We start from the raw sequence: 14,494 nt of genomic DNA on the forward strand, positions 1-14,494 counted from the left end.
GGTTCTGCTAGCGGCGGAGCAAGGTCGGGATTCAGGCTTCGAAGAGCGGTGCTCCTAGGAGAAGCCCCACCCCTTCTCTCCGTCCCGGCCCCGCCCCTCCCTGCCCCGCCCCTCCCTGCCCGCGCTCTGCTTGCAGGAACCTTGAAGTGCGCGCTCTGGTTTCCAGCCCGGGCGCGTTCGCGCAGCTGCGCCGCTCTTTAGACCTACTTCCGGTGGCCGCACCCCCTTACCCCCGGGCGTCTCCATTTTGGCCGTGGGTGGAGAGGCGGCTAGGAAGAGAGGATTATCGGTGTGGGGTCATCAGTACTCCGAGGGCCGAGTCGGTTCATCGCACTTTCTCATTTCCTTCCTCTGCCCGCAGAAGCCGGGGGCGCACATGGCGGGCTTGGAGGTACTGTTCGCGTCTGTGGCGCCCACGATCACCTGTGCGCAGGACGCGCTCATCTGCTTCCTGCACTGGGAGGTGGTGACGCACGGCTACTGCGGCTTGGGTGTCGGCGACCAGGTACGCCACGAAGTCGACTCGGAGCTAGGGTGGAGGGTGTAAGGTGTCTTTTGCCTAGACCCATAGGGCCGAAACCCTGGTCAAGAGCACCTAACCTTCTCTTCTCCCATCTCTGGGACCTGGGGTTCATGACACCACGGTCTGCGGATTGGGGAGATGCTCTGCAATCCCACCTGAGCCCAAAGCCCCTCACAACAGCTGGCACATACTTGAAAACCCACGGTCAGAAACTTGCTTTCAGCACAGCCTGTCAGTATCCGAGGTCAGGGTTGTGCGGACCTGGCACTGAGGCGGGTGTAGCACCCCCTGTGCATTCCTCACCTAACCTGAAGTGCCCAGTAAGCTCCTTCCCCCCCAGTACTGCCCACACACTGTCCTGAGCCTCCATCTGATAAGTGGACCCAAGCACGAGTATATAGGGGTGAGCTTTGACCTCCTCATCCCCAGTCAGGGGCCCTTTCTTCACTCCCCAGCACCCCTCATCCTTTGCAACCACTCTCCGCTGTCATCCCCAACTCAGGCTCTGGAAAGCAAGCACCTCCCACACATACACATGTACACCCTGGGTGTAAGGGCCACGTAAGCTTTCCTCTCCACAGCTGCCCCTACAGGAGCAGCCCTCCTGCTCTACCATCCTCTGGTTCTGCCTCTGGGAGCCTTGTAACCCCCCGGGAGCCGCAGAACTTCTGAACCCTGCCTGCCTCACTGATTATTTGCTATGGCCTTCCCTCAGCTTCCCGGCTTCTCCCCTGTGACTCTCATCCTGCACATCCGCCTCCTGTGAGAACTGGGCCTGGCCCCTTACTGCCCCTTTCTTTGCCTTCTGCTCTGCCAGAAGAAACAGCTTCCCTGCCACGCTTCACACAGACACACACTCAGAGCTCCAAGCCTGCCCTCCCTGTACTCTCCCTCTCAGGACCTAGACCAGCTCTGGGGAACAGGGCACTTCGCCCCTTGCAGCTAGTAGTGAGATTTTCAACCTTACTCTCATTTCTGACTGCTTCAGTTCTCAAGTTTCAGTTTCCCAGATGTGCATCCAGAGTCTTAAATGTTTCCTCATCTTCACGGAGCTTTAGAGGTCCTTCCTCAGAAATGGTTTATGCATCCTGAGCACTTAGAGTCAGGTCCTTCCCACATCCCTGGCTGCCCCATTCCTCTGTCTCTTAGAACTAGAGACTGAGACCACCACACCCCTCGCACATTTTACTCCCACAAACAGGAATCGGAAGTATAAGAACGGTCACGAGTGTCTGGGTCTTTCCCCTCCAGACCTCACGTTTCTCACTGGGACCCCCGATGCACACTTAGCATCCTCTGTCACCACCTCTAGGCTCACACATACTTCATCTCTCAAGTGGACTCTAGGACTCTTGGAGATAGGCTGGAAAAGAAAGGCCAGCCCCCCCCCCACACACACACACACAAAGCAGGAACCATTTCTTCCTCCCACATGCATCTTTCTGGCCTATCTGTTCATCCCACTTACTTTGCCTTTCATCATTTCAGACCCTGGGTCAAGGGTCAAGGTACAGACAGAGTCCCCACTCGCAAGTGTCAGGCTCCCCTTTCTGTGGCTAGTCTCCCCAGCAGAACCCGACGTCTCCTCACCTGCCCCACTCCTGCATTCTCATCTGTAACAGCTTGTTCAGTTGCCCCAGTCATTTCATTTCTGTCTTTCCTGGGACGTTCCCTCAGGAATCTGATGTGAAGGGTGGTGCAGGATGACAGTGGGGTGGAAGAGGGGAGTTAAGACTTGGTCCTGACCTTGGAGTTCCCCCATTGGCTCTAGCTCCCCTGACCCCTTGCCCTATCCTTCAGATCTGACATGATTGCCCTGTTCTCTCGCCCTCCTCATGTATGTCGCTGTCCTTATTGACTTCCAGGAGCTACTGCTACTCAGACACACTGTCAGAGCCTCTCTCCCCATAGCAGTTTCTGTTCTCTTCTCCCCATTCCAAAGATACACATCAACTCTGCAGACGTGCTCCCACCACTCATCTTCTCTCATGTTCTGTCAGCACTGGGAGTCACTGACAGCTTAGGGACATTAGTTCGTACAGGTTACTGCCTCATGCCAGCCAGCATCATCCCCCTGCCATATACTCTAGACCCAAAAATGTCCAGGTGAAATGTGCAGATAGAATACGATCTCATTTGGACACTGGTTTAAAAAAATAAATAGAAGATCCTTAACTAATTCCCAAAGGTCCATGTAGTTCCACTCTGTTCGTGGTGCCGTGTGCTGAGTTCATGCAGAGAATGGTGCTGTCTCCACTCATGACGGGAGACAGGGAATGAGGGTTTTGAAAGCCTTTGCCCACTGTTTGGATGGCTGCCCCCGGGCTGAATCGCGCATGCCCTTTGAGGGGATGGGTGTTTGTATCGCACACTAGAGAGTATTTTTGTTGCTCTTTGCCCTTTTATTGTAAGTGTCATTAGAGCTCAGGTTGCACTTGTCCTCCTCTCACTTCTGCTGAGTCTGCTTTCATTCAGAGTGGAAGCCCTTCGGAGAAGCATCTTTCCTATTAATTTATTCAGGAGACGGTTTAATTTTCTGGCCTGGGACCAGGAGGCTCCACAGAGACCAGTGGTGTCTGCCAGGCTCAGAGGATGTGTGTGTTGCCTCTCCAGCCACCTCCTGCTCCCCACCCTTCTGGGGCGATAAAAGACAGGGGAAGGTCCCAAAAGTGTGTGTGTTCTTGATTATATAATGTAATGGCAGTTAAGTAAAAAGCTACCTTGCCTCCTTTTCTCTTTGGTGTTGTCTCCTTTGGTACCGGGAAAGTGTGTACGTAAAACCTGATTAGGAAAGCAGTGCATTCATTGGCTTTGAGTTTGGATTTCTTTCTTGAAGTGCGCACCACACCACGTAAGAGCTTTATGGCTGTGTCAGGTGGTTTAGGTGGCAGGGGGCTAGTGATGGCCACAGACTTAAGTTAGAGAATTTTGTTTTCTGTTGTGGGAGTCTTAGGATTAGGAGGAAAGAGAGAAAATGTCTGGAATGATCTGTTGACATTTCTTTGGGTGCATTTTAGCCCAGAGGCACTGGGATGAACTCGAGACCACTAAAGAATGCTTCCAGCCCCAGGAATTTGCCTAAGGGGGCCAGGCTGGTGGACCTGGCTGGGGAAGAATCTTCTCCAGCCATAGCCGGGCAGCCAGAAGCTCTGAATGCCAGTCTAGCTCTGCGCCTGACTTACGGTGACTTTGGGCAATTCTCAGCCCCCGCCAGCCTCCTCCTTTTAACGCCACTACTGCACTTTGGCTATCTTCCAATTGCAGCTTTCTGGAAGGCCTGATATTTGATGTCAGGGCTTAGAGGGCAGTTTAGTGCCACGTTTGGCCTGATATCACCAGGGCCAGTCACTCTCTGTCCCCCAGCCCCCCCACCTGTTTCCCCCACATCAGGGCAGCCCTTGAGCTGGGGAGCATGGGGTCCCCTCCAGTGAGGAGCAGCAGCCTCACCTGGCCCCACCGTTCTGCCTTGCTCCGGAAGCCAGGGGCTATGGGATAATGAGCAGACTGGTTTTTACATATGCTGATGGGTTGCTGTAGATGGAGGATATAAATTTAAAGGCCCTTAACAGCACAAAGAGGCATACTATCAGATTCTTGGCTTCCATAGTAAAGTTTAAATCCATGACATTAAACATGTTACAGGAAATTTACTCAGCTGGGATGAAAGGAGTTTCTCCTTCTCAGGTATCGGAGTGGTTTGATCAGTTTCACTTTTGTTTTTGTCACTTTCATTTCTCTGCTTCAGACCGCCCAGTTGGAACATCTTGGATTTTATTCCCCTTCCCCCGTGGGATGTGTGGGATGCCTGAGTGCCAGGGGGTGACCAAAGAGGAGAGCCCCTCGGTTCTCCACTTGGCCTGCAGCTGCCTGTGGGGTGTTGAAGGCCTGCACTGCCGGACCTTTGTCTTTAGTCCTTGTTTGTCGTCTCTGGTCCCCCTCTCTCCCACTGTATTCTCGTCAATGCAGATCTTCCCAGCCCATCTTCTCCGTCTTTAGCTGTATAAATATGCATCCATGAAAAATAAATAAATTTTTGTGCACTTTTTAAATTTTTGCATTTCACCCAGCTATAAATTTCATTTTTTCTTAACTTTTGTCATATATATTTTTTAAACTTTTATCTTAATGCCACAATTACATCTAATTTGTTCCTTCTCACTGCTATATCTTGTTCCTCTGTGAGCATATTTTTCATTTCACCTCCACCGTGGTGATGAAGATTCTTGGTCTTGTCCCCTGTGCCTCTGCGCACAGGGTTTCTCCCAGCAGGGAGGTTTGGGTTGTGGTGTGTCAGCTCCCCTCATGGCACCAAGTACTGCCAGACTGCCCTCCAGCATGATCGGGAGAGTTTAAGCTGCCACCAGCGAGCAGTGTCTGGAGGCTCTCTCGTTCTTCCCACACCTCCACAAAAAGCTGGCAGAACAGAAGTCTGGGTAATGACCCGTCCGATGGGTGTGACCCGGGATCTCCTTATTTCAGCCTGTGCTTCTCTGTGTGCTGGTCGGGTTGAACGGTCCTTTGTACACCATTAGTGGCTCTTTTGCTTGTTCATTTCTTTTGCCAGTTTTTCAAGTGAGTTCACAACTGTTTTCCAAGCATCCCGTTTATGTGCTAATTACTAATTCTCTTCACTTGTAGCCATGGCAGGTCTTTCACCCCAGTGTTAACTGTGTGGTGTCTAATGCTGAAGACACGCCTGAAAGCATGAACCGTCTCAAAGACAGTGCCGTTTTTCTTTGTCAGTCGTCTTTAAGAAATCTCCCCACCTGGAAGTCACTGTGTTAGCTCTTTCTGTAAAAATAGTTTGAGGACTGTGTTTCAGACTTCAGTGTATAAAAGGAAAGTCATGGCATTGCTAAACAAAGAAAAGAAAGGGAGCCATCACGACTCAGTGATGCATTTTTGTGCCGGCCAGGTGGGCAGAGGTGGAAGAAGTGTGCAACAGCAGTGTTGCCGCCTCCGTGGAACAACAGGAGCTCTTACACGTTGCCTGTGGGAGTGTAATTCAGTGCCTCTTTGGAAAAGTTTCACTTTACCTTATAAATGAAAAGCCCCCCCCCCTCGACACAGTGTATAGAAATGTATCCTCATGTGTACTAGGAGACACGTACAAGAATGCCCACAGCAGCCTTTATCATGGCTAAACAGATAGGCTTTGCACACTCTGATGTCTCCCAGCAAGTGCAGGGGGAACGGCGGCATCTCTGTACAGTGGGACGCCATACGCTGCGCGCCGCACACCGGTGGGAGGCTATTGAGTGCATCGACTACAGTTAAATGCAGTGACGGGGGTGAATCTCAAAAAAACTTTCCAATGAAAACACACGTGGTAAAAGTAATGCAGTTTACATAAAATTCAAAAACACTTGAAATGATATATTTTTAGGTAAGAAAAAGTAAAGAAATTTTTAGAAATAGAGTATTAATTACCCATGACGGGGAGCTTCTTTGGGGCTCTGCTCAAGGAGTCAGCAGTGTTGGCGGTATTCTGTTTCTTTAGCTGGTGGCAGATACATAGGCGTCCATTTCATCCTTCTTTTTATGTTGTACATATGCTACATTTCATATGTGTGTGCAAGTTGTTTGTAATTTTTGTTAAACCACTACAGCAGTGTGGAGGGGGGTGGCGCATCAGAATCTGTGTTTTCACCTTAGGATTTCACAGTAACCCTGGAGATGATCGGCCTTGTTCTTGGTGGGGGGTGGTGAGGAGATTAATGCTAAAGCAAGGCCACCGATTCTTGACAGGTCCCAGGGCTGTGTGACTGAGGCGGTCAGAGCTGAGAGAGGAGCGGGAGTCCAGAGACCCGGGTCCCAGACCTCTAACTGCCTGTAGGGCCTTTGACATTTTATTTCTCCTGACCCCCATGACCTCATCTGTGAAGTGGGGGGTGGCATTAGATTGTCTGTAAGGTCCTTTATAGCTGTGTTCTGAGGTTGTGACCTTCCTCTCAACCCTGGTGTCTTCTCAGCCGGGTCCCAGTGACAAGAAATCGGAGCTGCTGCCCGCCGAGTGGAACAGCAACAAAGACCTGTACACGCTCCGGTATGAGTCCAAGGACGGGTCCCGGAGGCTCCTCGTGAAGGCCATCACCGTGGAGAAGAGCATGATCATCAACGTGCTGGTGAGTCTCCGAGGTGTGGAGGGTCCGCCGATGGGAGTGGTGTTGGGGTCCTCGTTTTGAAACCCATTTACGGTGTGGATGCAGAGCCCTAAATATTTGTGAGTGAGGTCTTTGCCCAGGGATCCTACTTCTGGAGCTTTCCCTAAATATAGAAAGGCTTGTGCTCAAATATTTTCACCACCCGGTCTTGTAAAGGGGGGACTTTCCGTCACAGGGGAGTGGTTAAGTAAATGAAGATAAATCCATTCGGTGACAACGTGGGAGGAAGAAACTTGCTGTAGCCACAGGAGGCTACTTTTCTTTTCTTTTTTTTTTTTTTTTTTACCTCACCCAAGGACATGCTTAATGATTTTGGAGAGGCGGGGAGGGAGAGAAACATTGATCCTGTTGCCTCTCCTATGTTGCCTCTGGTACACACTCTGACTGGGGACCGAACCTGCAACCTTCAGGTTTATCGGATGACGCTCTAACTGCGTGAGCCACACCAGCCCAAGCTACTTTTAGTTCTTTAGTTCTTTAGCTCTCTGCTGCCTTAGCTTGGAGCCTTCACACTTCTGTTTCCTGTCCTGGAAAGGAGGGTGCCACACGTGTGCGCACACACACACCCTCCATCCGTCCTTTAGCCAGGACTGCTCCCTTATTTGTCACTTCCTCCAACAGCTCAGATCTGACTGCCCCCTCTCACTTGTCAGAGAAATCTGAATTGTTCCTCTCTCCTTCATCATTTTGTTCTCCTGCCTGGAACCACAGTGTACAGTTATGTACTTGCTCACGCTTTGGGTTGATGTCTGTGCTCTGTCACTGGGAGGTCAGCACCACGAGGGCAGTGGTGTTCTTTTCGTTAGGCTGTGATCCGGTCCCCCGTGTGTGTTCACACGAAAGTGTCAATACGGCCTGTGTTGTACTGCGCCCCGCTCTTCTCCCTCAGTGTGTTGGGAGTCTTAACATGAGGACGCACATAGGTGTACCTTACTGATTTACCGTGCGGTGTTCCATGGTATCGTGACTTGGTTATCCCTTTTCCTTTGGACACACACTTAGACCTCGTGTCAGACGAGGACTTAGTTACAAACAGCAAAATCCCCTCAGGTTGGCTTAACCAGATCGGGTTTACTAAGAATTGGGGTAGCTCACTGAATTGTTGGAAGGGCTGGAAAACAGGTTCACATCTGGACTCCAGGATGGTGCCCCAAACCATGCCATGGAAACTGCTGCTGGTGCCACCACACTGGGCACTAGGGACCGTCCCCTGCTGCCAGCGCTGGTGCTGCTTCCCGTGAGCCCCTGGTGCTCTGAGCCCTCGTGAGCGAGATGTCCGTCTCTCACTCAGCCCGCTTCCCTGTGTCACCCACCATAGAGGGTTAGGGTTAGGGTTAGAGTTGAAGTTGTGCATCCATGCCTGTACCTGAGCCTAGGAAGTAGGTTTTCCAGGCTCTGTCTCTGCAAAACAACCATATTCCTAAATCAGAGAAGGCCCCAAGCGTTGGAAGGGTATTTCCTGTATTACACACAGTCCTTGTATTTGTTTCCTTGTGCATACATGTGTTTCTTTGGCCCAGAAGTATTCCCGGTCTCTCACTTTTTTATTTTTATTTTTCTAGGAATATGGCTCAGAGCAAGTGTCAGACTTGACGCTCAACTTGGATGATTATATCGATTCAGAACACCTGACCGACTTCCACAGGTACTTCTGAGTGATAGTTTTCCTGGGAGGAAGAAGAGACCCAGTGGCCGGATGCAAGGAACAGGGTGGAGGTAGTTAGAGAATTGAGGAAGGTCAATAGAGGGGTCTTTCACTCCCAGGCACAGTCACTTCTCAGTTCTCTTCCTGGTTTTAATTCACTTGAAGGGAGGACTTTGCTTGGGCAGTGCCAGGTGGGACCAAATCATGCAGTCAGGGGTCCGCACGTGCTATCATGTCTACAGAGCAGTGATGGGGCCGGGCCAGTGGAGTCCATCAAAGTGGGTGCCTGGAAGAGCAGTGTACCTAAGCAGGTCTCCACTCCACCTGCAACTTTTTTTGGATAGACTGCTTTTTAGAGCAGTTTTAGGTTCACAGCAAAATTGAGTGGCAGGTGCAGAATGCCCCTGGACCTCCTGCCCCTCTCCTCCTGCCCCAGTACACACACACACACACACACACGCACGCACGCACGCGCACACACACACACACACACACACACCCCTCCCCCCCTCCCCCCTTCACTGTCCGCGTCCCTCACTGGAGTGGTGCGCTCCTGAAGGTGGAGGAACAGGTACTGCTGACATTATCACCCAGATCCCATCTGAAGGTGGGGGTGGAGTGTGTTTAGGTTTGTCAGAAATTGTCAGGCTGCCTTCCCGAGTGGCTGCACGGTTTGACATTCCCCCAGCCGTGCGTGCAAGTTTCCGCTGCTCCGCATCCCTGTCAGCATTTGTCGGGACTGACGTTCCAGTCGGTGTGCGGTGATGCCTCACTGGTGTTGTAACTTTCAGTCCCCTGATGACGCGAGATGTTGACCCTCTTTCCATGCGCTTATTTCCCCTCTGTGTCTGAGGCGATGGTGCTGGTCTTCAGCCCACTTCTCGTTTGCTTACTGCTGGGTTTTAGGAATTTTTTGTGTGTTTTTGATAACTGTCCTTTCTCAAGGATGTGTCTTGTAAATATTTTTTCCTAGTCTTGCTTGTCTTCTCATCCTCTTGAATTTTTATTTTGGACTTTGCAACCCTACAGAAAAAATGGTTTGCAAAAATACTACAGTGAGCGCCCCTATACCCATCACCTAGATTTACCAGTTTTTTAAACATTTTGCCATATTTGCTTAATTTTTATATGCTGTTTTGTTCTTCAGCTGAGAATTATTTCCAGACTTTATGAGCCCTAGCCCCTAAATATTTTAACATTTATCTCCTCACAAGGGCATTTCTTAATGTAGTTATCACACGTATATATCACACGTTATCACCTGTATAATCTTAATGTAGTTATCACACGTAAATAAGCCATAGATGCAGGAACAGCATTGGACACGCCACTCACGGTTGGACCGCTACAGCCGTCCCAGCAGTGCCCTTCCTAGCCAGCTAGTCTTTTGGGTTTAGGTTTGAGGGTTTTTTTTTCCTTATCTAACCAAAATTACACATTGCATTTATTGTCATGTCTCTTTCATTACCTTTAACCTGGAACTGTTTCATGCCTTTTTTTTTTTTTAGTGGCATTGGTATTTTTGAAGGCTTGAGATCAGTTGTTGTGTGGAATGTTCAGGTTTTTTCCTCAAGGTCGGGTTTATCAGGTTGTTTTCTCATCTTTTGACGTAGGTTGAACATTTTTGACAAGAACACTACATAGTCAAGGCCATATTCTCAGTGTTTCCCATCAGGCTGTGATGCCCATCTCACAGTGGGTCCACTTCAGGCTGATCCCTTGGCCATGACCGTATCTGCCAGGCTTCTCCATAGTAAACACATCTGTTTTCCTTCGTGTTTGATAAATGATGTGTGGGACTGTACAGGCAGACTGAGTAATCACTGCCTAATGGTCTTTCGCCCAGTGCTTTTAACAACTATTGATGATTCTCGCCTGGATCAATTATTATTGTGATGATTATAAAACAGTAATATGCTATTTATTTTTCTTTCTGCATTTATTAGCACTTCTAAGAAAGATTTTCTATTCTTATCCCATTTATTTTTAATTTTTAAAATATCAGCATGACTCGTGGATTCCTTTTTCATTTGGCGTTATAATCCATTTCTGTCATTCTTGGAATGCTCAGGTGTTCCAGAGTTGACCAGTGGGAACCCTTCGAGCTGCCACTTTGTCCCTTTGGCAAGTCCTCATCCCCTGAGCGTTTTCACACTTTCTGGCACAGAAAGGTATTTTAGTCTCACCTTGCACTTTCCTTGGCCCTTCTCTGAAACTAGCCATTTTTCTAAGGAACCTCACGGTTCATAGGGAATATTATTTCAGAATTAAAATCTGTTCCTGGATGCATTCATCATGACTAAGGATGTCACTGCTTCTAGGCCTTGTCAGGGAATAGAGCTAGGAGACTCTTTCCTTAAAGTTTGTTTTTCTTAAATTTCAAACTGATACTTTTATTTTTTATCTAACCCTACAGGATTCTTAATCTCTTAGTCCATCTTTGTATCTCCCTTCTGCGGTAAGAACGCTGATGTCCAGTGGCATCAATATATTTACTTATTTGTCTGATCCTAAAATACACAGAAGTAGATTCTAAACTGCTTCATCAGTTCCTACCAAGAACAACCTACTAAGTAAAATTTCAATTGCTGTTTCTTCCCAGGTCTTTTTGCCCTAGGACTGTGTCCCGCTGAGGATATATGTAGTCAATAGTATTGCATTCAAAAGGTACTTAGGTTGATGCTTGTTTTTCCAGTGTAATAAAACTCTCTGTTTGATACATAGTTTGTCCCTGTTATTTCCCCTTTACTCTGTTTTAGGGACTTTTTCCCCATCCTTGTGACCTCCTCAGGGTTTTGGAGGAAGCCTGACCTCACTCTAAGTTCGAGGTCATCAGAACTGCCTAGAAACCCTGTTACAACCCAGTTGTCTGTGATCAGCAGTAACCACTTTGCACCCACTCCCCTCAGACTCCCAAAGCACCTACCTCGACCCCCCGCAAGCCCCCTCCCCTCTTCCAGGCAACCGCATGTGAGGAGGTCCCAGCTTCACTCCCGCTCACCACCCTCTGGTCGGTTACCCACACGGCAGTGGACCAGCGTGTGTAAAACACAGATCTGATCACAGTTAACAACCCTCGCTTGAAATCCTTTGGTGAAATCCTCCACAGGTTAGGGTGGCTACCATTAGAAAAAAGGGTTTTTTGCAGAAAATAAGTGTCAGTGAGAGTGTGGAGAATTTGGAGCCCTCGTTCACTGTCGGTGGAAATGTGAAGTGACACGGCCATTGCAGACAGTGGTTCCTCAGAAAATGGCCACGTGACCAGCAGTTCCACTTTGGAGCGTGCGCCAGGAGTGGACAGTGGGGTGTTGAAGAGGTGCCTGCATGTCTACGGTCATGGAAGTGTTATGCATGACAGCCAAGAGGTGGGAGCAGCGCGGGTGGCCGTGCATAGCTAGGACCGACGGGTGGGTGAACAGATGTGGCGCATGCATTCAGTGGGACACCGCTCAGTGCTTAGAAAGGAAGGAAGGTTTCAATGTGAGTCTCGAGGACATGGTTCAACATGAATCACCCTCAGTGAAATAAGCCAGTCACAAGCAAACAAGTGCTATACGATTCCACTCACACAAGGGACCTGGAGAAGTCAGAGTCGTGCAGACAGGAAAGAAAGGAATCAGTTGCCAGGGGCTGGGAGAGGGGAGGAGGAGGAGGTGGCGGTTACCGGCACCGAGTTCAGTTTTGCAAGATGAGGACAGCGCTCAAGGCAGAGGGAGCTGCCCATCGCACCGTGCTATGAGTGTGCTTAACACCGTGATCCGTACACTCAAAATCTCACACTGAGACCGTTTTAAACATTTCTAATTAAAAAAAAAAAACTAAAACCCTTAAGTGAATTTTCTTTTTCCTTCTCTGAAGATAAAGAATGAAATCTTTGATGAGGCCTAAAGCCTAGCGCCCCAGCCCTTCAGCCTCCTCTTGTGCTGCTTTCCCGCGTCTCAGCCACGGTGCCCGCCCCCTTCAGAGTTCTTCCCTCTGCCCGCGCCCTTCCCAGCGACCTCCCTGCTGCCTCCTTCCTGCTCTTCCTTCAGCTCCCATTTAAACAGACGTCAGCCCCTCAGAGAAGCTTTCTTCACCCCCCATGTTTGGTGTTTTGAAACAAACTTTTAAGAATTTTGCTGTGTAGAATGTGCTCCTGTATATAATGTACACCCACGTTTTTGGCCCAAACTTTCAGGAAAAAAACCTTTCGTTTTCATTTTAATTAAATTATTTATTTATATTTAGATACTTGTGTTTCTCTGTATTATAAAGGAATTTTAGCATTTATTTTTTAACATATTATGGCATAAGAAATTTAATGTGACAAATAATTACAAAAACACAACAACAGATGGAAGGTATTTCAGGTACTACCCATGTATAATGTGTATCCTTATTTTTCCCTCAAAAATTAGGGCAAAAAGTACACATTATAGTATGGTAATAAGTGGGTATTTTATGATTAACTTCTTAGAGTCCATCTGCCCTACTAGCGTGTGATCTCCTTGAGGCAGGCCCCGGATCTGTTTGCATGTGGTAGGCAAAGGACTCAGGCTCAAGCGAAGTGAGGCCAGGACTGGCCCTGGCAGAGCTGCTCTTCTGGGTGCTCCCCACAGCGTGACCCCACCGCACCCCTTAAGAGGATAAGGGAAGGGCATGTGGAATGTGGCCTCTCTCTTGACTTCTCCATCCTGGGATTCCACTGGGAGAGAAATGGACAGAGCTTGTGGAAGAGCCCAGGCCTGTGTTATGCTGTTCATGCACGTTAGAGCATGTAGTTGCCTCAGCAATACTGAGAGAGAAGCAGTGTTAATGTTTCTATTTATTTTTAAATGCATTTGTTGCTGGGGTTTGTGTGTAGATGTTTTGTTGACCACTGTGACATGAAGGACACGGTAGTACTATTTCGATAGTACTATTTCAGGGTGTTGTTCTGGTAGTGCAATGAGCTGTCCACGCAGAGTGCTTAGCGCTGGGCCCAAGCTCTCAGTGAACACGCTGAGGGAGAAAAATCTGATCACTAGGAATCATCTCCATGGCAACTGAGGCTGTGAGAGCTAGGGTAGGACCTGCCTCCTGATCACACCTCCCTCTTCTGCCTCAGCAGGGCTGAGCTGCCTGCTTCCAGTCCCCGTCCCTCGAGTGGCCCTCCCTGTTATGTCATCACAGCATGTCTTGTCTGTTTCGGGTAGTTATTTGTGTCCCTTGGCAAGCGAACTGCAATTTGCCAAGGCGTGTGAACCTGTGTCTTTCTGCCATGCCCTTTCTGTATTAGACAGGATGACAAGCTGTCTTTTGCTACTACCAAAACTGCAGTTCTGCTGAGACGTAGAAATTGTGTGAGAGCTCCTCTCGGTAGTTTTTGAATCAGACTTGAGTTCTTTAGGTAAACATCTTACATAGGGAGATCGGAGGTCTTCCAAGTGCATCACACAGCAGTTTATCTGATTGGAAAGGAAAGAGGAGTGGATTTATTTATCCCCTACAGCCGCTTTGGTTGGGAGAGTGGCAGAGTCCCTAAGTTCTGTGTTCTAAGTAGAAACCCGTTCTTCGTAGGAATGAGTGGGCCACAGGCCCCTAGCACTTTGAAGCCACCGCAGGTATTACCACTTTGTAACCATGGGACTCTTCCTTCAAGCACAGTGGTCTCAGGATTGGTACTAAACTGGTTAGAGTAGAGTTGCTCTGGTGGAAAAGTTGGGAATAGGAATTGGAGGTCCCAGTGCCCCTTTCACTTGGCTCTCTCCCTTGCCCTCCTGGGCCCCCTTCTGTGCTGAAGAAGATCTGAAACCACTGATCCAGTCTAACCTTGGATTATGTTATGGTTACATAATAAATGTATTTTTAATTAAACTTCTAATTTCAATTGTATACTCATGCAGTTGTGAGAAATAATACAGAGACTCTTTGTATCCTTTATACATTTTACTTCAATGATAACATTGTGTGAAACTATACTAGCTCGTACAACCAGGATTTGACATTGGTACAATGACACAGACCACTCCATCGCCACCAGGAGACACGCTCTCTCTCCTCCTAACTTCCTGGCAACCATTATTCATTCTTCATTTCTGAAATTCTGTCATTTCAGAAATGTATGAAGGGAATTACACAGGATGTAAGCTTTGGGGATTGGCTTTTCTTACTCAGCATAGTGCGGTTGTGATCCATCTCAGT

At 48.7% G+C, this 14,494-nt stretch overlaps 1 protein-coding gene across 1 annotated transcript in view; it reads left to right on the forward strand.

Moving 5' to 3' along the window:
- Positions 1-222: 222 nt before the first annotated feature.
- The window catches only part of PSMF1 (proteasome inhibitor subunit 1), a 31,624-nt gene continuing 17,352 nt past the window's right edge, over positions 223-14,494 (forward strand). The window contains exons 1-3 of the mRNA XM_045833479.1: positions 223-505; positions 6,496-6,648; positions 8,250-8,332. Of these exons, the coding sequence (XP_045689435.1) occupies positions 377-505; positions 6,496-6,648; positions 8,250-8,332 (365 nt within the window). The 5' untranslated portion in view covers positions 223-376. The remainder of the gene's footprint in view (positions 506-6,495; positions 6,649-8,249; positions 8,333-14,494) is intronic.

Source organism: Phyllostomus hastatus, unplaced genomic scaffold (assembly GCF_019186645.2).
Source record: "Phyllostomus hastatus isolate PE091 unplaced genomic scaffold, TTU_PhHast_1.1 phas_contig_17, whole genome shotgun sequence".
Lineage (NCBI taxonomy): Eukaryota > Metazoa > Chordata > Mammalia > Chiroptera > Phyllostomidae > Phyllostomus > Phyllostomus hastatus.